This window comes from Jaculus jaculus, chromosome 7, assembly GCF_020740685.1.
Source record: "Jaculus jaculus isolate mJacJac1 chromosome 7, mJacJac1.mat.Y.cur, whole genome shotgun sequence".
NCBI lineage: Eukaryota > Metazoa > Chordata > Mammalia > Rodentia > Dipodidae > Jaculus > Jaculus jaculus.
The window spans coordinates 105,168,991-105,189,324 of NC_059108.1; the positions used below are offsets into that span (position 1 = coordinate 105,168,991).

The window sequence follows — 20,334 nt, forward strand, 5'->3', positions numbered from 1 at the left end:
ATTTTTTTAGGTGCTTATATGCCATTCGTATTTCTTCCTTTGAGAACTCTCTATTTAGCTCCTTAGCCCATTTTTTGATTGGCCTGTTTGATTCCTTATTAGTTAACTTTTTGAGTTCTTTGTATATCCTAGATATTAATCCTTTATCAGATATATAGCTGGCGAAGATTTTTTCCCATTCTGTAGGTTGCCTCTTTGCTTTTTTCACTGTGTCCTTTGCGGTGCAAAATCTTTGTAATTTCATTAGGTCCCAGTGGTTAATCTGTGGTTTTATTGCCTGAGCAATTGGGGTTGTATTTAGAAAGTCTTTGCCAAGACCAATATGTTGGAGGGTTTCCCCTACTTTTTCCTCTAGCAGTTTCAAAGTTTCCGGTCTGATGTTAAGGTCTTTAATCCATTTGGACTTAATTCTTGTGCATGGCGAGATAGAAGAATCTATTTTCATCCTTCTGCAGATATTTATCCAGTTTTCAAAACACCATTTGCTGAAGAGGCTGTCTCTTCTCCAATGAGTATTTTTGGCATTTTTATCGAATATCAGGTGGCTATAGCTACTTGGGCTTACATCTGGGTCCTCTATTCTGTTCCACTGATCTACATGTCTGTTTTTGTGCCAGTACCATGCTGTTTTTGTTACTATGGCTCTGTAGTATAGGTTAAAATCAGGTATGGTGATACCACCAGCCTCTTTTTTGTTGCTCAGTATTATTTTAGATATTCGAGGTTTTTTATGATTCCAAATGAATTTTTGGATTGTTTTTTCTATTTCCATGAAGAAAGCCTTTGGAATTTTGATAGGGATTGCATTAAATGTGTAGATTGCTTTAGGTAAGATTGCCATTTTCACGATATTGATTCTTCCAAGCCAGGAACAAGGGATGTTTCTCCACTTTCTAGTGTCTTCTGCAATTTCTCGCTTGAGTGTCTTAAAGTTCTCATTGTATAGATTTTTTACTTCCTTAGTTAGGTTTATTCCAAGGTATTTTATTTTTTTTGATGCAATTGTGAATGGGAGTGATTCTCTGATTTCATCCTCTGTGTGTTTGTTGTTAGCATATATGAAAGCTACTGATTTCTGTGTATTTATTTTGTATCCTGCTACATTGCTGTAGGTTTTGATTAGCTCTAACAGCTTGCTAGTAGAGTCTTTAGGGTCCTTTATGTATAGAATCATGTCATCTGCAAATAGTGATAACTTGATTTCTTCCTTTCCAATTTGTATCCCTTTTATGTGTGTCTCTTGCCTTATTGCTATGGCTAAGACTTCCAAAACTATATTAAATAGAAGTGGAGACAGTGGACACCCTTGTCTTGTTCCTGATTTTAGTGGAAAATCTTCCAGTTTTTCCCCATTTAGTAATATGTTGGCTGTAGGCTTGTCATAAATAGCCTTTATTATATTGAGATATGTTCCTTCTATTCCCAGTCTCTGTAGGACTTTTATCATGAAGGGATGTTGGATTTTGTCAAATGCTTTCTCTGCATCTAATGAGATGATCATGTGGTTTTTGTCCTTCAACCCATTTATGTGATGTATTACATTTATAGATTTGCGTATGTTGAACCATCCCTGCATCTCTGGGATAAAGCCTACTTGGTCAGGGTGAATGATCTTTTTGATATACTCTTGTATTCTGTTTGCCAAGATTTTGTTGAGAATTTTTGCATCTATGTTCATGAGGGAAATTGGTCTGTAATTTTCTTTTTTTGTTCTATCTTTGCCTGGTTTTGGTATCAGGGTGATGCTGGCCTCATAGAAGGAGTTTGGTAGGATTCCTTCTTTTTCTATTTCCTGGAAAAGCTTAAGAAGCAATGGTGTTAGCTCTTCCTTAAAAGTCTGGTAAAATTCAGCAGTGAATCCATCCGGGCCTGGGCTTTTTTTAGTTGGGAGATTATTGATAACTGCTCGGATCTCCATGTTTGTTATAGGTCTATTTAAGTGATTAATCTCATTTTGATTTAATTTAGGTAGGTCATATAGATCAAGGAAATCATCCATTTCTTTCAGATTTTCATACTTTGTGGAGTATATGCTTTTATAGTATGTCCCTATAATTTTTTGAATTTCTCTGGAATCTGTTGTGATGTTACCTTGTTCATCTCTGATTTTATTAATTTGTGTCTCTTCTCTCTTTCTTTTGGTCAGATTTGCTAAGGGTTTATCAATCTTGTTTATCCTTTCAAAGAACCAACTCTTTGTTTCATTAATTCTTTGGATTGTTCTTTTTGTTTCTATTTCATTAATTTCTGCCCTAATCTTTATTATTTCTTCCCGTCTACTACTTTTTGGTTTGCCTTGTTCTTCTTTTTCCAAGGCTTTAAGGCGAAGCATTAGGTCGTTTACTTGCGACCTTTCTAATTTCTTAATATAGGCACTTAAGGCTATAAATTTACCTCTTAGAACTGCCTTCATTGTGTCCCAGAGATTTTGGTATGTTGTGTTCTCATTATCATTTGACTCTATAAATTTTTTGATTTCCTTTTTGATTTCTTCATTGACCCACTCATCATTTAGTAGTGTATTGTTTAGTTTCCATGATTTTGTGTATGCTCTATAGCCTTTCTTGCTACTGATTTGTAGTTTAATTCCATTGTGGTCAGATAGAATGCAAGGAATTATTTCAATTTTCCTGAATTTGTTAAGATTTGCTTTATGTCCTAATATATGGTCTATTTTAGAGAATGTTCCATGTGCTGCTGAAAAGAATGTATATTCTGCAGCCTTTGGATGAAATGTCCTGTATATATCTGTTAGGTCCATTCCTTCTATGACCTCATTTGGTCCAGATGCCTCTCTGTTTATTCTTTCCCTGGATGACCTGTCAATTGATGAGAGTGGGGTGTTAAAGTCACCCACCACCACTGTGTTTGGTGTTATCTGTGACCTTAGTTCTAATAGTGTTTGTTTGACGAATTTGGGAGCCCCCATGTTAGGTGCATATATGTTTAGGATTGTAATGTCCTCCTGTTGGAGTGTGCCCTTAATCAATATAAAGTGACCTTCCTTATCTTTCTTGACTAACGTCGGACTAAAGTCTACCCTGTCTGATATTAGGATAGCAACCCCTGCTTGTTTTCTAGGCCCATTTGCTTGAAACACCGTCTTCCAACCTTTCACCCTAAGATAGTGACTATCCTTTGTAGAAAGGTGAGTTTCTTGGAGACAACAAATTGTAGGATCCTGCTTTTTAACCCAGTCTGCAAATCTATGTCTTTTCGTTGGGGCATTGAGACCGTTGATATTAAGAGATATTATTGAAAGGTGTGTATTTATGTTTGCCATTTGTGTGTGTGTGTGTGTGTTACTTGTTCTACCTGTGCTCTCTTCTGTTAACTGGTATTTGAGTATGGCTGGTTTTTTCTAGGTTCCTTATATGTGTGCTTTTCCTTTTGTTCAGCATGGAGGATTCTATCAAGTATTTTCTGTAGAGCTGGTTTTGTCTTCAGATATTCCTTTAACCTGCTTTTGTCATGGAATGTCTTTATTTCTCCATCTATTTGGATGGATAACTTTGCAGGATAAAGTAACCTTGGTTGACAGTTGTTATCTTTCAGAACTTGGAATATATCACTCCAGGCCCTTCTGGCTTTAAAAGTTTGTGTTGAATAGTCTGCTGTAATCCTGATGGGCTTGCTTTTGTAGGTAACTTGATTTTTCTCTCTAACTGCTTTCAATATTTTTTCTTTGGTTTGTGTGTTTGGAAGTTTGAGTATAATGTGGCGAGGAGAGTTTCTTTCTGGGTTTTGTCTGGCTGGGGTTCTAAAGGCTTCCTGTATCTGTATTGGCACCTCTTTCCCAATTTGGGGAAAATTTTCCTCTATGATTTTGTTGAAGATGCCTACTATGCCTCTGGAGTGGAATTCTTCTCCTTCTACTATGCCCTGAATTCTTATATTGGATCTTTTCATAGTGTCCCGAATATCTTGAAATTCCCACTCATACTTTTCTATAAGTTTGTCTTTCTCTTTGTTGGACTGCATTAGGTCTGCCACCTGATCTTCTAGCTTAGATATTCTGTCTTCTCCCTCATCCATCCTACTGGTGAGATTTTCTACAGAGTTTTTTATTTCATTAACTGTGTTCTTCATTGCTAGTAATTCTGACTGGTTTTTCTTTATTATTTCTATTTCTCTATTTATGTCTTGTATTGCCTTCTTTATTTCATTAAATTGGTGTCCTGCCTCTTCTTTGATTCCTTTGATTTCCTCTTTGATTTCCTCTTTGATTTCTTCTTTGATTGTTTTCATGTGTTCTTTGACCTCTTTGAACATATTTATAATTATTCTTTTGAACTCTTTCTCAGGCATTTCCTCTAACTCTTTCTCACTGGAGGACATTTCTGATGCATTAATACTTTTAGGTGGATTTATATCGTCTTGCTTTTTAGTGTTTCTTGTGTTATAATGTATATATTTTTGCATCTTGGATTAAGTGAATGCTTGGATTTTCTAGCTAGCTGTGTATTCTTAGCTGTATCAATTGATTTGGTGTAATATATTTTCAGGGTAGGACCTTAAGGTAGTGGAATAATATACTGGTAGATTCTAAAATTTAGCTAAACACTGTACCCATTCCATCAAAAACAGCCCCGAGTATGTATGCAAGAGTAGTTATTATAATGACCAGATCCTCTATCAACAAAGAGGTTTAGATTTCTGGTCTGTTGAGGTATCCAAGTCAGCTTGTGACCAAGTGAGACCCTTCCCTGGTGCAATCCCAGTTACCTTGGGTGATTGTGGTCTCAGTCAAGTTGCTGCCTGGGTCGTCGGGCTGCTGTTCTGATTTCTGGAGCTGGGCACTTGCTTTTCCTACGGGGCAAACCGAGCCGCTGCCGCCGTCTCTGCAGCTGTTGTAGGCACCACCCCCGGAGCCCCCACCGCTGCTGAAGTTGCCGTTGCCGTGTCCACCGGTGCTGCTCCCCCGAAGTCGTTGCTGTGGGATCTGTCACCGCTGCCGCTCCTGGGTCCGCTGCTGCTGGGGCCACTGGTACCGGTGCTGGAGCCGCTGAAGTTGCTGCCAAATTCTGCTCCTGCTTGGGTCCCGCCGTCAGCCCAAGTTGGCGTGGCCGGGTCCCGGGCCGCTGCTGTGTTCGCTGGAGCTGGGTTCAGGCGGCAGGGGAGGGGAGGGAGCCGCGCTGTTCTGGTTGTATCGTTTCTCCACGTGTGCTTTTACTTCGCGGTCTGCTCCTCCCTCCGTTGCTCGCTGCCGCTCTCCCTCACGTTTCCCGAGTTGCGGAGAGCGCGGTGTGAGGGGAAAATCCCGCACCTGGCTTGTCCTGCGGCTCGAGCCAAGAGTCCGGCGGTTTTCTGCCGCTCCGCGGTTGCGGCGGGTAGTCAAGCGGCCCGGAGCCGCTGTTCCCGCCTGTGCAGGCTCTGGATGCTCTGGAACTCTTCTACTTCTCCGCTGCCGCCTCAACTTCCTATACACCTCACTTTTTAGTAAAAGTGTGTATTTTGCTGAGTTTTTTTTGGTCTTCCCCCCCCCAGGCTGTTTTGGCGTGGTACCTACGCCGCCATCTTAACCGGAAGTCTCCTTTTTTTTTTTTTTAAAGAAGTTTGTTTATTTATTAGTGACAGAGAGGGAGAGAGGGAGGGGACACAGAGAATAGGCAGGGCCTCTAGCCACTGCAAACGAACTCCAGATCCATGAGCATCTGGCTTACATGGGACCTAGAGAATCGAACCTGGGTACTTAGGCTTCACAGGCAAGTGCCTTAATTGCTAAACCATCTCTTTAGCCCTGCCTTTCATATAAAGGCTTAAATTGCTACAGTTTTATAAAAATTATTTCATCAAAAGAACTGAGATGTTGTTTTAAAGATATTGCAAAACCATATAAGCAAGAATCAAAATCTGCCAATTGCAATCATTTCCTCAGAAGCACACATGGTAGGAGATAGGCTGGGCCCACACTGATCACAACACAGAGACCCGCCGTCTCACGGTGTACGCTTTGAAAAACTCACCTTCCGGTTACTAGGAGGTTGTTCTTTCTGAAACTGCTCACACTCTCTCTTTAAGGTCAGCTTTTCTTGCTCTGTGGGTTTCACAGTACCTGGTGGGTTTAGATGTTTGTGGTGCTTGGTGGGAAGAAGGTTGGATTCCAGCTGTCGAACCTAGCAAGAATAAACGCAGGAAGAAGAGATGCTGGCATCATCCATCTAAAGTGACAATTGAGGGACGTTTTGATTCAGCACTTGGGTTCTGTGTACTAAAAACACTTTGTTAGCTGAGCATGGTGGTACATGCCTGCAGCTCTGGCTACTGGGGAGACCAGCACAAAGGAATCACATAAGCCCAGGAGTTTAAGGCCAGCCCGGCAACACAGCCACTTTCTTTTCAGTCCAGTTTCTAAACTCTTGAATCTTACTTTCCTTTGCAGGTAAGACTGTAAGCTTACAAATCTAACACTATAAGATCAAGATGTGGGAGAGGGGACTTGTGACTCTACCAAAGCCCCCTGAGTGAAGGTGCACACGGTGTAACTGCCAAGCAAATGGATGCAGCTGCCCACACCCTTTGGCTCTGGCATGAGCCACACTTTTAGGAATGACAAAGATGACAGTCCTATCAACTGTTTTAGACTGTTTATGCTGAAGCCATGTATGTACATCTACTAAGTTCCATGAGGTAGGGGACCATGTCTGTCTTGTTGCCCACAATGGCTTCAGTAACAGCAGGATTTCTGCACATAGGAGGTGTTCTAAAGGAAAAGGCTCTTCAGAGAGCTCCTGCCCAGTAGGGATGATGGAGCACAGCTTAAATGTTTGATACGACCCAGGTAAGGAATTTAAGCATTAGTTGAATGGTTGGAAAAGATGATCTTTATGAATCATTCTAGGAGCTGGAGAGATGGTTCAGTGGTTAAGGCACTTGCCTGCAAAGCCTAATGACCTAGTTCAATTCCCTAGTACTCAGATGAAGCTAGACACACAAAGCGGTGCATGCATCTGGAGTTCATTTGCAGTGCCTGCAGGAGACCCTGGTGCACCCACTCTCTCTGTCTGTCTCTCTTCTATCTCTTTCTGTTTGCAAATAAATATATTTTTTTAAAAGAATCATTCCTAGGCTGGAGAGATGACCTAGTGGTTAAAGCACATGCCTGTGGAGCCCAAGGAACCAGGTTCGATTCCCTAGCACCCACGTAAGCCATGGTTGTGCATTGTCTGGAGTTCGTTTGCAGTTGCTGGAGGTCCTGGCACACCCATTCTCTGTCTTTCAAATAAATACATAATTAAATAAAATATAAATAAAATCATTCTCTCTCTCTCTTTTTTGGGGGGGGAGTTTGAGGTAGGGTCTTACTTTAGCCTAGGCTGACCTGGAATCACTCTGTAGTCTCAGGGTGACCTCAAACTCATGGAGATCCTCCTACCTCTGCCTCCCAAGTGCTAGGATTAAAGGCGTGCACCACCATGCCCAGCATTCCTTCCTTCTTTCTTTTCTTTTTTTTTTTTTTTTTTTTTTTTTTGTTTTTTTGAGGTAGGGTCTTGCTTTAGCCTAGACTGACTTGTAATTCACTATGTAGTTATAGGGTGGCTTTGAACTTATGGTGGGTGATCCACCTACCTCTGTTTCCCAAGTGCTGGGATTAGAGGCATGTGTCAACATACCCAACATCTTTTTAAAAAATATTTTATTTTTATTTATTTATTTAAGAGAGAGAGAGAGAGAGAATAGGTGTGCCAGGGCCTCCAGCCACTGCAAATGAATTCCAGATGCAAGTGCCACTTTGTGCATTTGGCTTATGTGGGTTCTGAGGAATCGAACTGAGGTCCTTTGGCTTTGCAGGCAAGTGCCTTAACCACTAAGCCACCTCTCCAGTACGTCCCCCCCTCCGCAAAACTTTGTTTATTTATTTGCATGTGTAGACCTGCATGCATATGGGTAAGAGGGGGTGGGGGTTGCACCAGGGTCTTTTGCTACTGGAAAGAAACACTTGAGCACTTGCCGGGGAATTGAATCTGGGCTATTAGACTTTTAAGCAAGTACCTTAACCACTGAGGCATCGCCCCAGCCCCAGGTTCAAAATATGCTGAGTCTCTAAAAAGGGGCATTAAGTTTTCTGTTATAAGGAGTCACACTCCCAAGATCTGCATTTAATTTTGTCATTTTTGTAACTACTGGTTTGGGCAGCTAGCCCATTTGAATGAAGAATATATGGTTCACAGAATTTCCATGAGTTGATATTTTTGATATAGGGATTAAAGTCACAGATTTCCTTTAATATAGAACTGCTTATATACATGAAAAATATTTTATATACATATCAGGATAAGGTAAATGTAAGTAAATGAAAAATTATACACTCTTAAAATTAGTCTGCCACCACAGGATACCGACATCCATACCCTACAACCATTTCATCATACCAGACATTCTTTCTCCTATCAAACTAGTCATTCTCAACCACGTGCAACTATGTGCAGCTTTTACGATACCTTCTCCCGGGAGTGTGTGAGCTCTGTTTTGGTATTCTGCACCACAGCCTGGAGTCTTTCATTTTCTTGCCAAAGCAGCTGCTGTTCCTCATTCATCAGATGGTCCAACTTGTCCCATGATAGCCTTGTCTGCTGGTTATGCAGCCTCGATGGATGGGTGGCTGTTTCTGAGGCCTGGGTCTTAAGAGAAAATTACAGAGTGAAGTCCTACAAGCAAACTGATGGGTCATTTTTATCTTGAGAAAAGTATGCTATTTTACTAATGACAGTTCTTAGTAAAGAATTTTTCAGCTTAGCTTGGTTGTCTTCATATATACATATTTGAACAAAACAGTATTCTTAAAATTTGATTTTTTTAAAAAGATATGGGGCTGGAGAGATGGCTTAGTGGATAAGATGCTTGCCTATAAAGCCAAAGGACCCAGGTTTGATTCCCCAGGAACTACATAAGCCAGGTGCACAAGGTGGCACATGGGTCTGGAGTTCATTTATAGCAGTTGGAGGCCTTGTTACATTCATTCTCTCTCTCTCTCTCAAGTAAATAAAAATTTTAAAAAATATTATAAAACATATGGGAATTCTGTTTAAACAATCTAGTCAAGTTCAATAGAAACCATGATTAAAGGGGAAAACCTTACTCTGCAATAGACCCAGGTGATAGAGATTGGTTGTTTAAAAGTTGCCTCATTCTTAGGAAGCTGTCTTTGAATCCTGATAATACCCTTTAAAATATTTTTATTTATTTATTTGTAAGGAGAAAGAGGAAGAGAGGGAGGGAGAGGGAGAGGGGGAAGAGAGAGAGAGAGAGAGTGAGAGAGAAGGAAGAAAGAAAGAAAGAAAGAAAGAAAGAAAGAAAGAAAGAAAGGAAGAAAGAAAGTAAGTAAATAAATGGGTATGCCAAGGCCTCTGGCCACTGCAAATAACTCCAGATGCATGTGCCAGTGTGTGCATCTGGCTTTCATGGGTGCTAGAGAGTCATTAGGCTTTGTAGGCAAGTGTCTTAACCACTAAGCAATCTCTCCAGCCCAACATTCTTTTGCTTAACAGAGAACATAAAGGGAAGTCTGCAAGGCCCTGTTAACCTGCAAGTTTTACAGGCTGAATCCTATCTCATTATCCCTATCCTGCAGGCACAGTCTCACTCTAGCTCAGGCTGGCCTTGAACTCACGTGGATCCTCCTACCTCTGTCTCCCAAACCTCTGCCTCCCGAGTGCTGGGACTAACGGTGTGTGCCACGACGTCTGGCCTATCTCATTCTTAGTCAATCATATCCCTTTTTAGAATCCAAAGCAAATACTGTTCATGTAATTGGGACTTAAATTCAGAAATATACTTTGAGCTACCAAATAATTTTTTCCAATCCTAAAAACAACTTTAAAATGGTAACACAACTAGATAAGCTCTCTGTCTTTTCAGCCAAATATGAAAGAGGAAAAAAAAAAAAAAGGTTTAAAGATTTGAGAAAAGTGTCAGATCTGAGATAGATTTTAATTTTTAAATGTTATTTGTGTGTGTCTGCCCGTATGCATGCATGCATGGGTGTACATGTATGTCTGTGTTTGTGCCAGACAGAGGTCAATGTTGGGTGTCTTCCTCAATTGCTTTTCACTTTATTTTTTTGTGATAGGACTTCTTACTGAATTTGGAGTTTACTGACTCAGCTACATAGCAAGTCCTAGAAATCCTCCTGTCTCTGCCTCCCCAGTGCTGGGATTACATGTGTCCGCCAGCATGCCTGCCTTTTACAGGGGGTGTGGGGATCCGAACTCGGGCTTGCACAGTAAGCACTTTATCCATTGAGCCATCTCCCCAGCCTACCAAGGTAAGTTAAAAAACTAAAATAACTATCTTATGTATTTTTGTTTTCTTTTGTTTTTATGAAGTAGGGTCTCACTCTAGACTAGGCTGACCTGGAAGTCACTATGTAATCTCAGGGTGGCCTTGAACTCATGGTGATCCTCCTACCTCTGCTGCCTGGGTGCTGGGATTAAAGATGTGTGCCAACATGCCTGGCTTATCTTATGTTTTTTTAAGTTCCAGCAACCAAGAGGGTAAATGACTGAATTAAGGCCTACTTTTATTATAGGACATTTAAACATCTAGGCTGACATTCATAACAGTGTTCTAAATTGATTTATGTACAGACTAATTAGCATTATGATATTTTAAGATAGGATATGCTTTCTATCAGAATCATAAAGTACCAGTTAGCTAATGCTTTAAGCAGCTCTTTCTGGAATTTCTGTTACCACAGCAACAAGCCATCTGGTAGTGATGAGTTATGCCTTGAAAGCCGGTACTATGGTTTTATGCCAGAGGCTTCCTTTGCAGCAGAAATTTGACTTTTTGTGGCCTCTGTGTGTGCACATTCCTAGTCAATTCCTTTAAATGTTTTTCTTGGCTTAGTTTTAGTGCATGTGTATTTGTGTATGCGTGTGCATGGACATATGCACATGTACGTGTGGGAGCCCAAGAACAACCGCAGGTGTCGGCTGTCTTTAGGTGGGTTCTAGGGATTGAACTTCTGTCCTCAGGCTTCAGGTAAGTACTTACCAATGGAGCCAAGTTTCTTTTGGTTTATTTTATTTTTTTTATTTTTTATTTTTTTTTTCAAGGTAGGGTCTCCCTCTAGCCCAGGCTGACCTGGAATTCATTATAGATCCGCAGGGTGGCCTTGAACTCACGGTGATCCTCCTACCTCTGACTCCCACATGCTGGGATTAAAGGTGTGCGCCACCATGCCTGGCTCTTGGTTTAATTTTTATAGGGTCATGTGAATGCTCTTGTCACTTAAGCTTGAAAATGTTTGAGTTTTACTAGTAAAATACTCAACTCAGCCATGGTCTTTTGACTTCTCCAGTACCAAAAAATTAGCTTCTTGGTATCACTATGGTTCCATTTTTATGAAGTTTAGAACCAAATAACCATCATCCGTAGTGACAGATAGTACAAAAGAGGGTCCTTTGGGTTAATCAATAGAGAGGACACATATCAACTATGGTAAAGCATGTTCTACTATATAATATATATGAATGAGTGGTAAAAGTGATCAAGTTATAAACTAAAATAATTTATATCTCAATTAAAAGAGAAGAAATTACCTTGTCACCAGCATTCTGAAGTTCTTTGTGCAAAGACATCACTTCTTGTTTTAAAGCCTCCTTTTCTTGCCGAGTCACTCGGAGGTCAGCTTTAATTTGGGACATTTGATGATTTACGTTCTGCAGGGTATCTTCCAAATGCTGAACCTGCATGGTGAGGACAATTACGCATGGCTACTCAAATTCTCACAGCTGTACCTTAGCATGCTAGGAAAGGATGAACAGAGACAGGAGAACTCCAAGACCTCGTCTGCTTCAGTTTACTACATCCATTTCTCTTCTTAGTGGTTCCATGGAAACCCAGGATGCTGTGTGTATTTACAAAATGTGAAGTCACATCGTGGAAAAAGGTAAACTTACCTGGAATGAGCATCTAACAGAATGCCAAGGGCTAGGGGACAGAGCCAGAGTGTCAGCTGCCACCACAAAGAGTACTTTCACTTGGTCTTATAGAAACTGCAGTTCAGTGTGAGGAATTTGTTTGAAAAGAAATTCTTAGTAAAAAGTAATAAATATATATACTTGTGGAATCATACTTTAGTATCTCATATAGATTTCAATTTAAAAAATTAATTTTGCTGGGTGTGGTGGTGCACACCTTTAATCCTAGCACTTGGGAGGCAGAGGTAGGAGGATCGCCATGAGTTCGAGGCCACCCTGAGACTACAGAGTGAATTCCAGGTCAGCATGGGCTAGAGTGAGACCCTACCTTGAAAAACCAAAAATAAATAAATAAAAATAAAAAATTAATTTATAAAAAGCAGGCTGATAGAGATCGTTAACTATAACAGGACATGGCATTGCTTTAGAAATACCATTTTTACAGTGAGCTCCTGGTTAAGTGAGAGACCCTGTATCAAAAATTAAGGTAAAGAGAGATTGAGAGGACACTTGACATCAACTTGTGGCATCCATTTGGACACATGCACACACATATCAGCCCACATACATATAACTATGCATATACATGTATTCAAAAACCACACATACATGCAAAAATAAAAAGAAAGGAAGAAAAGAAATCCTATTTCTAAATTAGGAATAAGTAGTCATCTTTCTCTATGAACTACTCTCAAAATTTTTTTTTCAAGGTAGGATCTTGCTCTGTCCCAGGCTGACCTGGAACTCACTGTAGTATCAGGTCAGTCCTGTGCTCACAGCAATTCTCCTACCTCTGCCTCCAAAGGGCTCAGATTAAAGCCCTGCACCTCTATGCCTGGCTTTCAAACTTTTATAATAAGAAATCCTATGATTAATGAACTTTGAAGCAAATATTATTCAAATTATTTTGCCATGTCATAAACATGTGTCACATTAGGTTCTATGAAATCATTCTAGCCCACTTAGGCCATTCTCACCTGCAACATTCTTTCTACCAGGACTTTTGTTGGAAGGTACATATTAACTATGGTGAAAAAAAGATGAACTGTCTACATACCTTTTCCTGAGAAGCTGCCAGCTGCGACTTTAAGTTCTTACTCTGTTGCTCCCAAGACTTCTGTTCCTGCTTCATTGTAGCAATTTTGTGCTCCAAAAGGCTTGATTTTGCCAACTGTTTCAGAAATAAAGAAAGGTAGGAGAGCATTTCTGAAAGCACATCTAGGTGCAGGTTAGGGGTTTCCTCTTGTAGAGCTAAGAACAAGCCCATATGTTTAAATGGGGAATCAGGGCAAGGTAAGGAGAGCTTTCCTGACTCAGTCCTACTTCTTATTCTGAGAAGTCTCTTCTTTCTTGGGGTATGCCATTTTTTTTTTTTACCTCAGTGCATCATATTTTTAGGGTAGACAACAGACTAGAAGGCAGTTAGAAATCTCAAGAGTAAGCCAGGAATGGTGGTGCACGCCTTTAATCCCAGCACTCGGGAGGCAGAGGTAGGAGGATCACTGTGAGTCTGAGGCCACCCTGAGACTACACAGTGAATGCTAGATCCGCCCAGGCTAGAGTGAAACCCTACCTCAAAAAGCCAAATAAATAAAATAAGAAGAAATCTCAAGAGTATACTGTAATAGGAAAATACAGACTGTCTGTAAGTTGGGGTACAGGGGTGGGAAAGCACTGGTTTTGGATATCTAAGAAAAGAATAACAAAAAAATATTTGTCCATGAAATATATCTCTAATGATGAAAAAGCATATTTCTATCATGCAAGACAGTTTTATATATTATATACTAAGTACCATCATGATATATAAAAATGAGACAATGTCACCATCTTGACTTCCCTAGGCCTAGGGTCTAGTCAGGCTAACATAGGAAGCCCACGGGCCATTGCCCATCCAGAGACCCACATGGCAACCACATTACATTGAAAAAGTAACAACTTGTTATTTTTACTACCTTATCCACATAGCTATTTAATTCTTCACTTAGTGCTTCTTTTTCTTTGAGCAGTTTTTCATTGTAGCTTAGAACGCTAGAAAGCTTTTGCCGGAATTCACAGAGATCAGGACAGTGCTGCAGCTGCAAAAGATTCAACAAGTTGAGCCCTGCCATCACCTCTGGCTTGTGTTTATACTGAGGAGTTTGTAAACAGGGTGTTTGCATGGCCCTGTGATCTTGCTATCTGGAGATATTTCAGGGGACATATAAACTCTGTCAGACTATAATTAACATTAACAAACTGTTCCTAGCTGGCTTTACTCTGCTCCCCAGTTAGCTGCAGAAATATTTGCTTAGGGATGGGCTTGGAAAGAAATGGCTAAATAATGATCCTAGCTGTACATCTTACCTTCACAGTTAAAATGTACCTGCTGTCTTGCTATCAGTTTAAGTTGTTTGCATAGAGCACCCAGCATTTTTGTTATGCTTTTTTTAATTTTGAATTTTTTTGGGTTTTTTTAAAAAACTTTTTTTATTTTCACAATTTTTATTAACATTTTCCATGATTATAAAAAATATCCCATGGTAATACCCTCCCCCCCCCCCACTTTCCCCTTTGAAATTCCATTCTCCATCATATTACCTCCCCATCACAATCATTGTACTTACATATATACAATACCAACCTATTAAGTACCCTCCTCCCTTCCTTTCTCTTCCCTTTATATCTCCTTTTTAACTTACTGGCCTCTGCTACTAAGTATTTTCATTCTCACGCAGAAGCCCAGTCATCTGTAGCTAGGATCCACATATGAGAGAGAACATGTGGCACTTGGCTTTCTGGGCCTGGGTTACCTCACTTAGCATAATCCTTTCCAGATCCATCCATTTTTCTGCAGATTTCATAACTTCATTTTTCTTTACCGCTTAGTAGAACTCCATTGTATAAATGTGCCATATCTTCATTATCCACTCATCAGTTGAGGGCCATCTAGGCTGGTTCCATTTCCCAGCTATTATAAATTGAGCAGCAATAAACATGGTTGAGCACGTACTTCTAAGGAAATGAGATGAGTCCTTAGGATATATGCCTAGGAGTGCTATAGCTGGGTCATATGGTAGATCAATCTTTAGCTGTTTTAGGAACCTCCACACTGATTTCCACAATGGCTGGACCAGATTGCATTCCCACCAGCAGTGTAGAAGGGTTCCTCTTTTTCCACATCCCCACCAACATTTATGATCATTTGTTTTCATGATGGCGGCCAATCTGACAGGAGTGAGATGGAATCTCAATGTAGTTTTAATCTGCATTTCCCTGATGACTAGTGAAGTAGAACATTTTTTTAGATGCTTATATGCCATTCGTATTTCTTCCTTTGAGAATCCTCTATTTAGCTCCATAGCTCATTTTTTGATTGGCTTGTTTGATTCCTTATTATTTAACTTTTTGAGTTCTTTGTATATCCTAGATATTAATCCTCTATCAGATATATAGCTGGCAAAGATTTTTTCCCATTCTGTAGGTTGCCCCTTTGCTTTTTTCACTGTGTCCTTTGCAGTGCAAACTGTTTGTAATTTCATGAGGTCCCAGTGATTAATCTGTGGTTTTATTGCCTGAGCAATTGGGGTTGTATTCAGAAAGTCTTTGCCAAGACCAATATGTTGAAGGGCTTCCCCTACTTTTTCCTCTAGCAGTTTCAGAGTTTCAGGTCTGATGTTACGGTCTTTAATCCATTTGGACTTAATTCTTGTGCATGGAGAGAGTGAAGAATCTATTTTCATCCTTCTGCAGATATATATCCAGTTTTCCCAACACCATTTGCTGAAGAGGCTGTCTTTTCTCCAACGAGTATTTTTGGCATTTTTATCGAATATCAGGTGGCTATAACTACCTGGACTTACATCTGGGTCCTCTATTCTGTTCCACTGATCTACATGTCTGTTTTTGTGCCAGTACCATGCTGTTTTTGTTACTATGGCTCTGTAGTATAGGTTAAAATCAGGTATGGTGATACCACCAGCCTTATGTTTGTTGCTCAGTATTATTTTAGATATTCTATGTTTTTTTTGATTCCAAGTGAATTTTTGGATTATTTTTTTCTATTTCCGTGAAGAATGCCTTTGTAGTTTTGATGGGGATTGCATTAAATGTGTAGATTGCTTTTGGTAAGATTGCCATTTTCACAATATTGATTCTTCCAATCTAGGAACAAGGGATGTTTCTCCACTTTACAGTGTCTTCTGCAATTTCTCGCTTGAGTGTTTTAAAGTTCTCATTGTAGAGATTCTTTACTTCCTTGGTTAGGTTTATTCCAAGGTACTTTATTATTTTTTTTGATGCAATTGTGAATGGAAATGATTCTCTGATTTCATCCTCTGTGTGTTTGTTGTTAGCATATATGAAGGCTACTGATTTCTGTGTATTTATTTTGTATCCTGCTACATGGCTGTAGGTGTTTATCAGCTCTAACAGTTTGCTAGTAGAATCTTTAGGGTCCTTTATGTATAGAATCATGTCATCTGCAAATAATGATAACTTGATCTCTTCCTTTCCAATTTGTATCCCTTTTATGTGTGTCTCTTGCCTTATTGCTATGGCTAAGACTTTCAAAACTATATTAAGTAAAAGTGGGGACAGTGGACACCCTTGTCTTGTTCCTGATTTTAGTGGAAAAGCTTCCAGTTTTTCCCCATTTAGTAATATGTTGGCTGTAGGCTTGTCATAAATAGCTTTTATTATATTGAGATATGTTCCTTCTATTCCCAGTCTCTGTGGTACTTTTATCATGAAGGGATGTTGAATTTTGTCAAACGCTTTCTCTGCATCTAATGAAATGATCATGTGATTTTTGTCCTTCAACCCATTTATATAATGTATTATATTTATAGATTTGCATATATTGAATCATCCCTGCATCTCTGGGATAAAGCCTACTTGGTCAGGGTGAATGATCTTTTTGATATATTCTTGTATTCTGTTTGCCAATATTTTGTTGAGAATTTTTGCATCTATGTTCATGAGGGAGATGGGTCTGTAATTTTCTTTTTTTGTTCTATCTTTGCCTGGTTCTGGTATCAGGGTGATGCTGGATTCATAGAAGGAGTTTGGTAGAATTCCTTCTTTTTCTATTTCCTCAAAAAGCTTAAGAAGCAATGGTGTTAGCTCTTCCTTAAACATCTGGTAAAATTCAGCAGTGAATCTATCTGGGCCTGGTTTTTTTTTTTTTTTAGCTGGGAGATTATTGATAACTGTTTGGATCTCCATGCTTGTTATAGGTCTATTTACGTGCTTAATCTCTTCTTGATTTAATTTAGGTAGGTCATATAAATCAAGGAAATCATCCATTTCTTTCAGATTTTCACACTTTGTGGAGTATATGCTTTTATAGTATGTCCCTATGAGTTTTTGAAGTTCTCTGGCATCTGTTGTGATATTACCTTTTTCATCTCTAATTTTATTAATTTGTTACTCTTCTCTCTTTCTTTTGGTCAGATTTGCTAAGAGTTTATCAATCTTGTTTATCCTTTCAAAGAACCAACTCTTTGTTTCACTAATTCTTTGGATTTTTTTTTTTTCTATTTCATTAATTTCTGCCCTAATCTTTATTGTTTCTTCCCGTCTACTAATTTTTGGTTTGCCTTGTTCTTCTCTTTCCAAGGCTTTAAGGTCACGCATTAGGTCGTTTACTTGCGAGCTTTCTAATTTCTTTTTTTTTTAATTAAAAATATTTTATTTATATTTTTTTCAGTTTTTAAAAAAATATTTTAATTTATTTATTTGTAAGGGAAGGCAGCCAGTGAGAGAGAAAGACAGAGAGAGAATGAATGAGAGTGCCAGGGTCTCCAGCTGCTGCAAATGAACTCCAGACGCATGCGCCACCTTGTGTATCTGGTACTGGGGAATCAAACCTGGGTCCCTTGGGTTTGTAGGCAAGTGCCTTAACCACTAAGCCATATCTCAAGCCCCTTTTGTCATGCTTTTAACAAAGTAATTAAAATATATATTTTAAAATCTTAGATAAGGCTATTGAATTAACTGAGTATAGAGGCACATCACTGCAATCACAGCACTTGGGAGATGGAGGCAGGAGGATCAGGAGTTTGAGGCAAGCCTGGACTTATAGGCACTGTCTCAAAAAGCCAAAGAACAAAATATAACAGAAACCCCCTAAAACTGGCAGGTGTGGTGGTATAATCTTGCAATATAGTACTCAGGAGGCTGAGACAGGAGAGGAGGATCATAAGTTTGAGGCCAGCCTGAGCTATATGACAAGACCTTGTTTCAAAAACAAACCAGAGAATTGGAATGAATCATTTATAACATTTCAGCATATGGGTGAGTTTAAGGCTATGCCCTTCCCTTGGGAAGATGTTTATTTTCACTTCCAGTGACATGCTGCTGGTGTGGCTATGCTGGCTTCTTCCTCTCTGCTGTGTGGAATCAATGGAATCAAGGTAGACTAGACCCTGTTTGTTCCTCTTCAGTATCAGTGCTGCGCTGCTGGCATTCTGGGCTGGATAACTGTTGTGTTGAGCCTGTCCTGGACACTGCATGATGTTTCAAGGCTCCTCTGCCTTTAGCCATGAAATGTCTGCTATATTATGCCCCAATTTGTGAAAACCAAAAACATTCAGGATCGGGGAGCAACCTTCACCCCCACCCTTTTGAGAACTACTGCTTTAAAGAGGCCAATTGTTACACTCTCTCATCCTTTCCTATAGTTTAGACACTTTTTTTTTTAATGGGGGAGGAAGAGAATTGGTGTGTCAGTGCCTCCAGCCACTGCAATCGAACTCCAGACGTGTGTGCCATCTTGGGTGCACATGTGACCTTGTGTGTTTGTGTCACCTTGTGCATCTGGCTTACATGGGATCTGGAGACACTATCTTTCTTCCTCTTTATTTGATTTTACATCTTCAATTCTCTGTTGCCACTATTTTATGATCTTCTTTCTACTTCTTGAACTTTGGCTTTAGAAATAGCTATGGCAAAAATACTTTTATGGTTGAATCTTGTTTTTAACTGACAAAAGACATCCAACATATTTTATAAGTTTTAAAAAGTAGGAAAATGCATTTTCAAGTACTTAGATACTAATGTAAATAAAGGGTCTTTTCCTTTCCCTACTACCTGACCTTCCTACCTCAAAAAACCCCCAAAATCTTGGCATCACTTTTATATGGACAGACTAGCAGAGGACTTCTGCTGATGCTATTTATGTTTCTTTCCAGGCCATTCTATAGTATATATATATATTAGTGCTTTAAACTATAGCTCATGACTTCATAGGTCCAAGCCATCGAGCAGCAAGAGCAGGCTGACAACTGGTACCACCTCACTCAAGAGTTCTGGCATCTCAGGAAACAACATCCTACCAAGTACAGACCGAGCTTACAGTGTTTCCATCGTACTATTTATACCATGAAAATATTCTATGGTTAAAAATGTAGCCAGCCATATTCTCCTCATGTTGTTTTATTCCTTACAAGTAGACTTTACTTCTAGTCTTCAATTAGTTTGACAGGACTTGGGGCAAAGGACATTTGGTGGCTGGAGACACCAGGTCATCATGTGTGTGTTGTTCCATATACCCTTTGCAGCAGCAGACAGACTCACTTGTTTCATTTTCTCCAGTTCATCTTTGAGAAGGAGATTCTCTTGTTCCACGATGTGGGTCTGGAGTTTAATTTCAGAAAGTTCTTCCTCCAGGGAGGTCACCAAAGTAGAGGACTGAGAAAAATAAAAGGCAAATAACAGACAATTCACTCAGGCTACGGCAGTTTACTAGGCTTACAACAGCCAATTCTAATGGAAACAATAACACCAATTCAACAGCACACTGCTTTTAGTCTATTTATTCAATGAACAAACAAAATTATCTGAAAAGGCTTTCCACACAGGCAGCGTGAACATGATTGCCACGGTGGTCTTCAGATGCTTCTCTGCTGCAGCTACCATCTCTTAGGGGAGGTACGTTGAGACTATGCAAATTCTGATTCTTTGCAAGCTTATGCTTATTAGTTTTAGTGTCCATCCGTGGATTTTGACTACAATAATTATTACTTAGGTGCTTTCTTAAACATGATTTTTGTTTTCTTTCTTTAATTCTACCTTTATTAATTAGAATTCTGGAAGAAAGAGCTCTTTGCTGGGTGTGGAGGTACACACCTTTAATCCTAGCACCCAAGAGGCAGAGGTAGGAGGATCACTGTAAGTTCAAGGCCAGCCTGGATCTATAGAGTGAATTCCAGGTAAGCCTGGACTAGAGTGAGAACCTACCTTAAAAAAAGAAAAAAAGGTCCTGTTTATTTCCCCCACTTACCTATCCAATCAAAAATTTTAACAGATATTTTTATTAACATTTATTTTTAAAATAATTTTTTACGAGGGAGGGGAGAATTGGTGCACCAGGGCCTCTAGTCACTGAAATTGAACTCCAGATGCACGTGTCACCTTGAGTACATCTGCG

General features: G+C 39.6%; 1 protein-coding gene across 5 annotated transcripts in view; it reads right to left on the reverse strand.

Annotated features, from left to right (window-relative positions):
- Nin (ninein) overlaps positions 1 to 20,334 on the reverse strand; it is a 127,873-nt gene that overhangs the window by 17,604 nt on the left and 89,935 nt on the right. For all 5 annotated transcript variants that reach the window (XM_045153767.1, XM_045153768.1, XM_045153771.1 and 2 more), the window contains 6 exons: positions 19,482 to 19,595; positions 13,880 to 14,002; positions 12,982 to 13,095; positions 11,544 to 11,690; positions 8,442 to 8,621; positions 5,967 to 6,116 (listed from right to left, as the gene is read on the reverse strand). In XM_045153767.1, the coding sequence (XP_045009702.1) occupies positions 5,967 to 6,116; positions 8,442 to 8,621; positions 11,544 to 11,690; positions 12,982 to 13,095; positions 13,880 to 14,002; positions 19,482 to 19,595 (828 nt within the window). The remainder of the gene's footprint in view (positions 1 to 5,966; positions 6,117 to 8,441; positions 8,622 to 11,543; positions 11,691 to 12,981; positions 13,096 to 13,879; positions 14,003 to 19,481; positions 19,596 to 20,334) is intronic.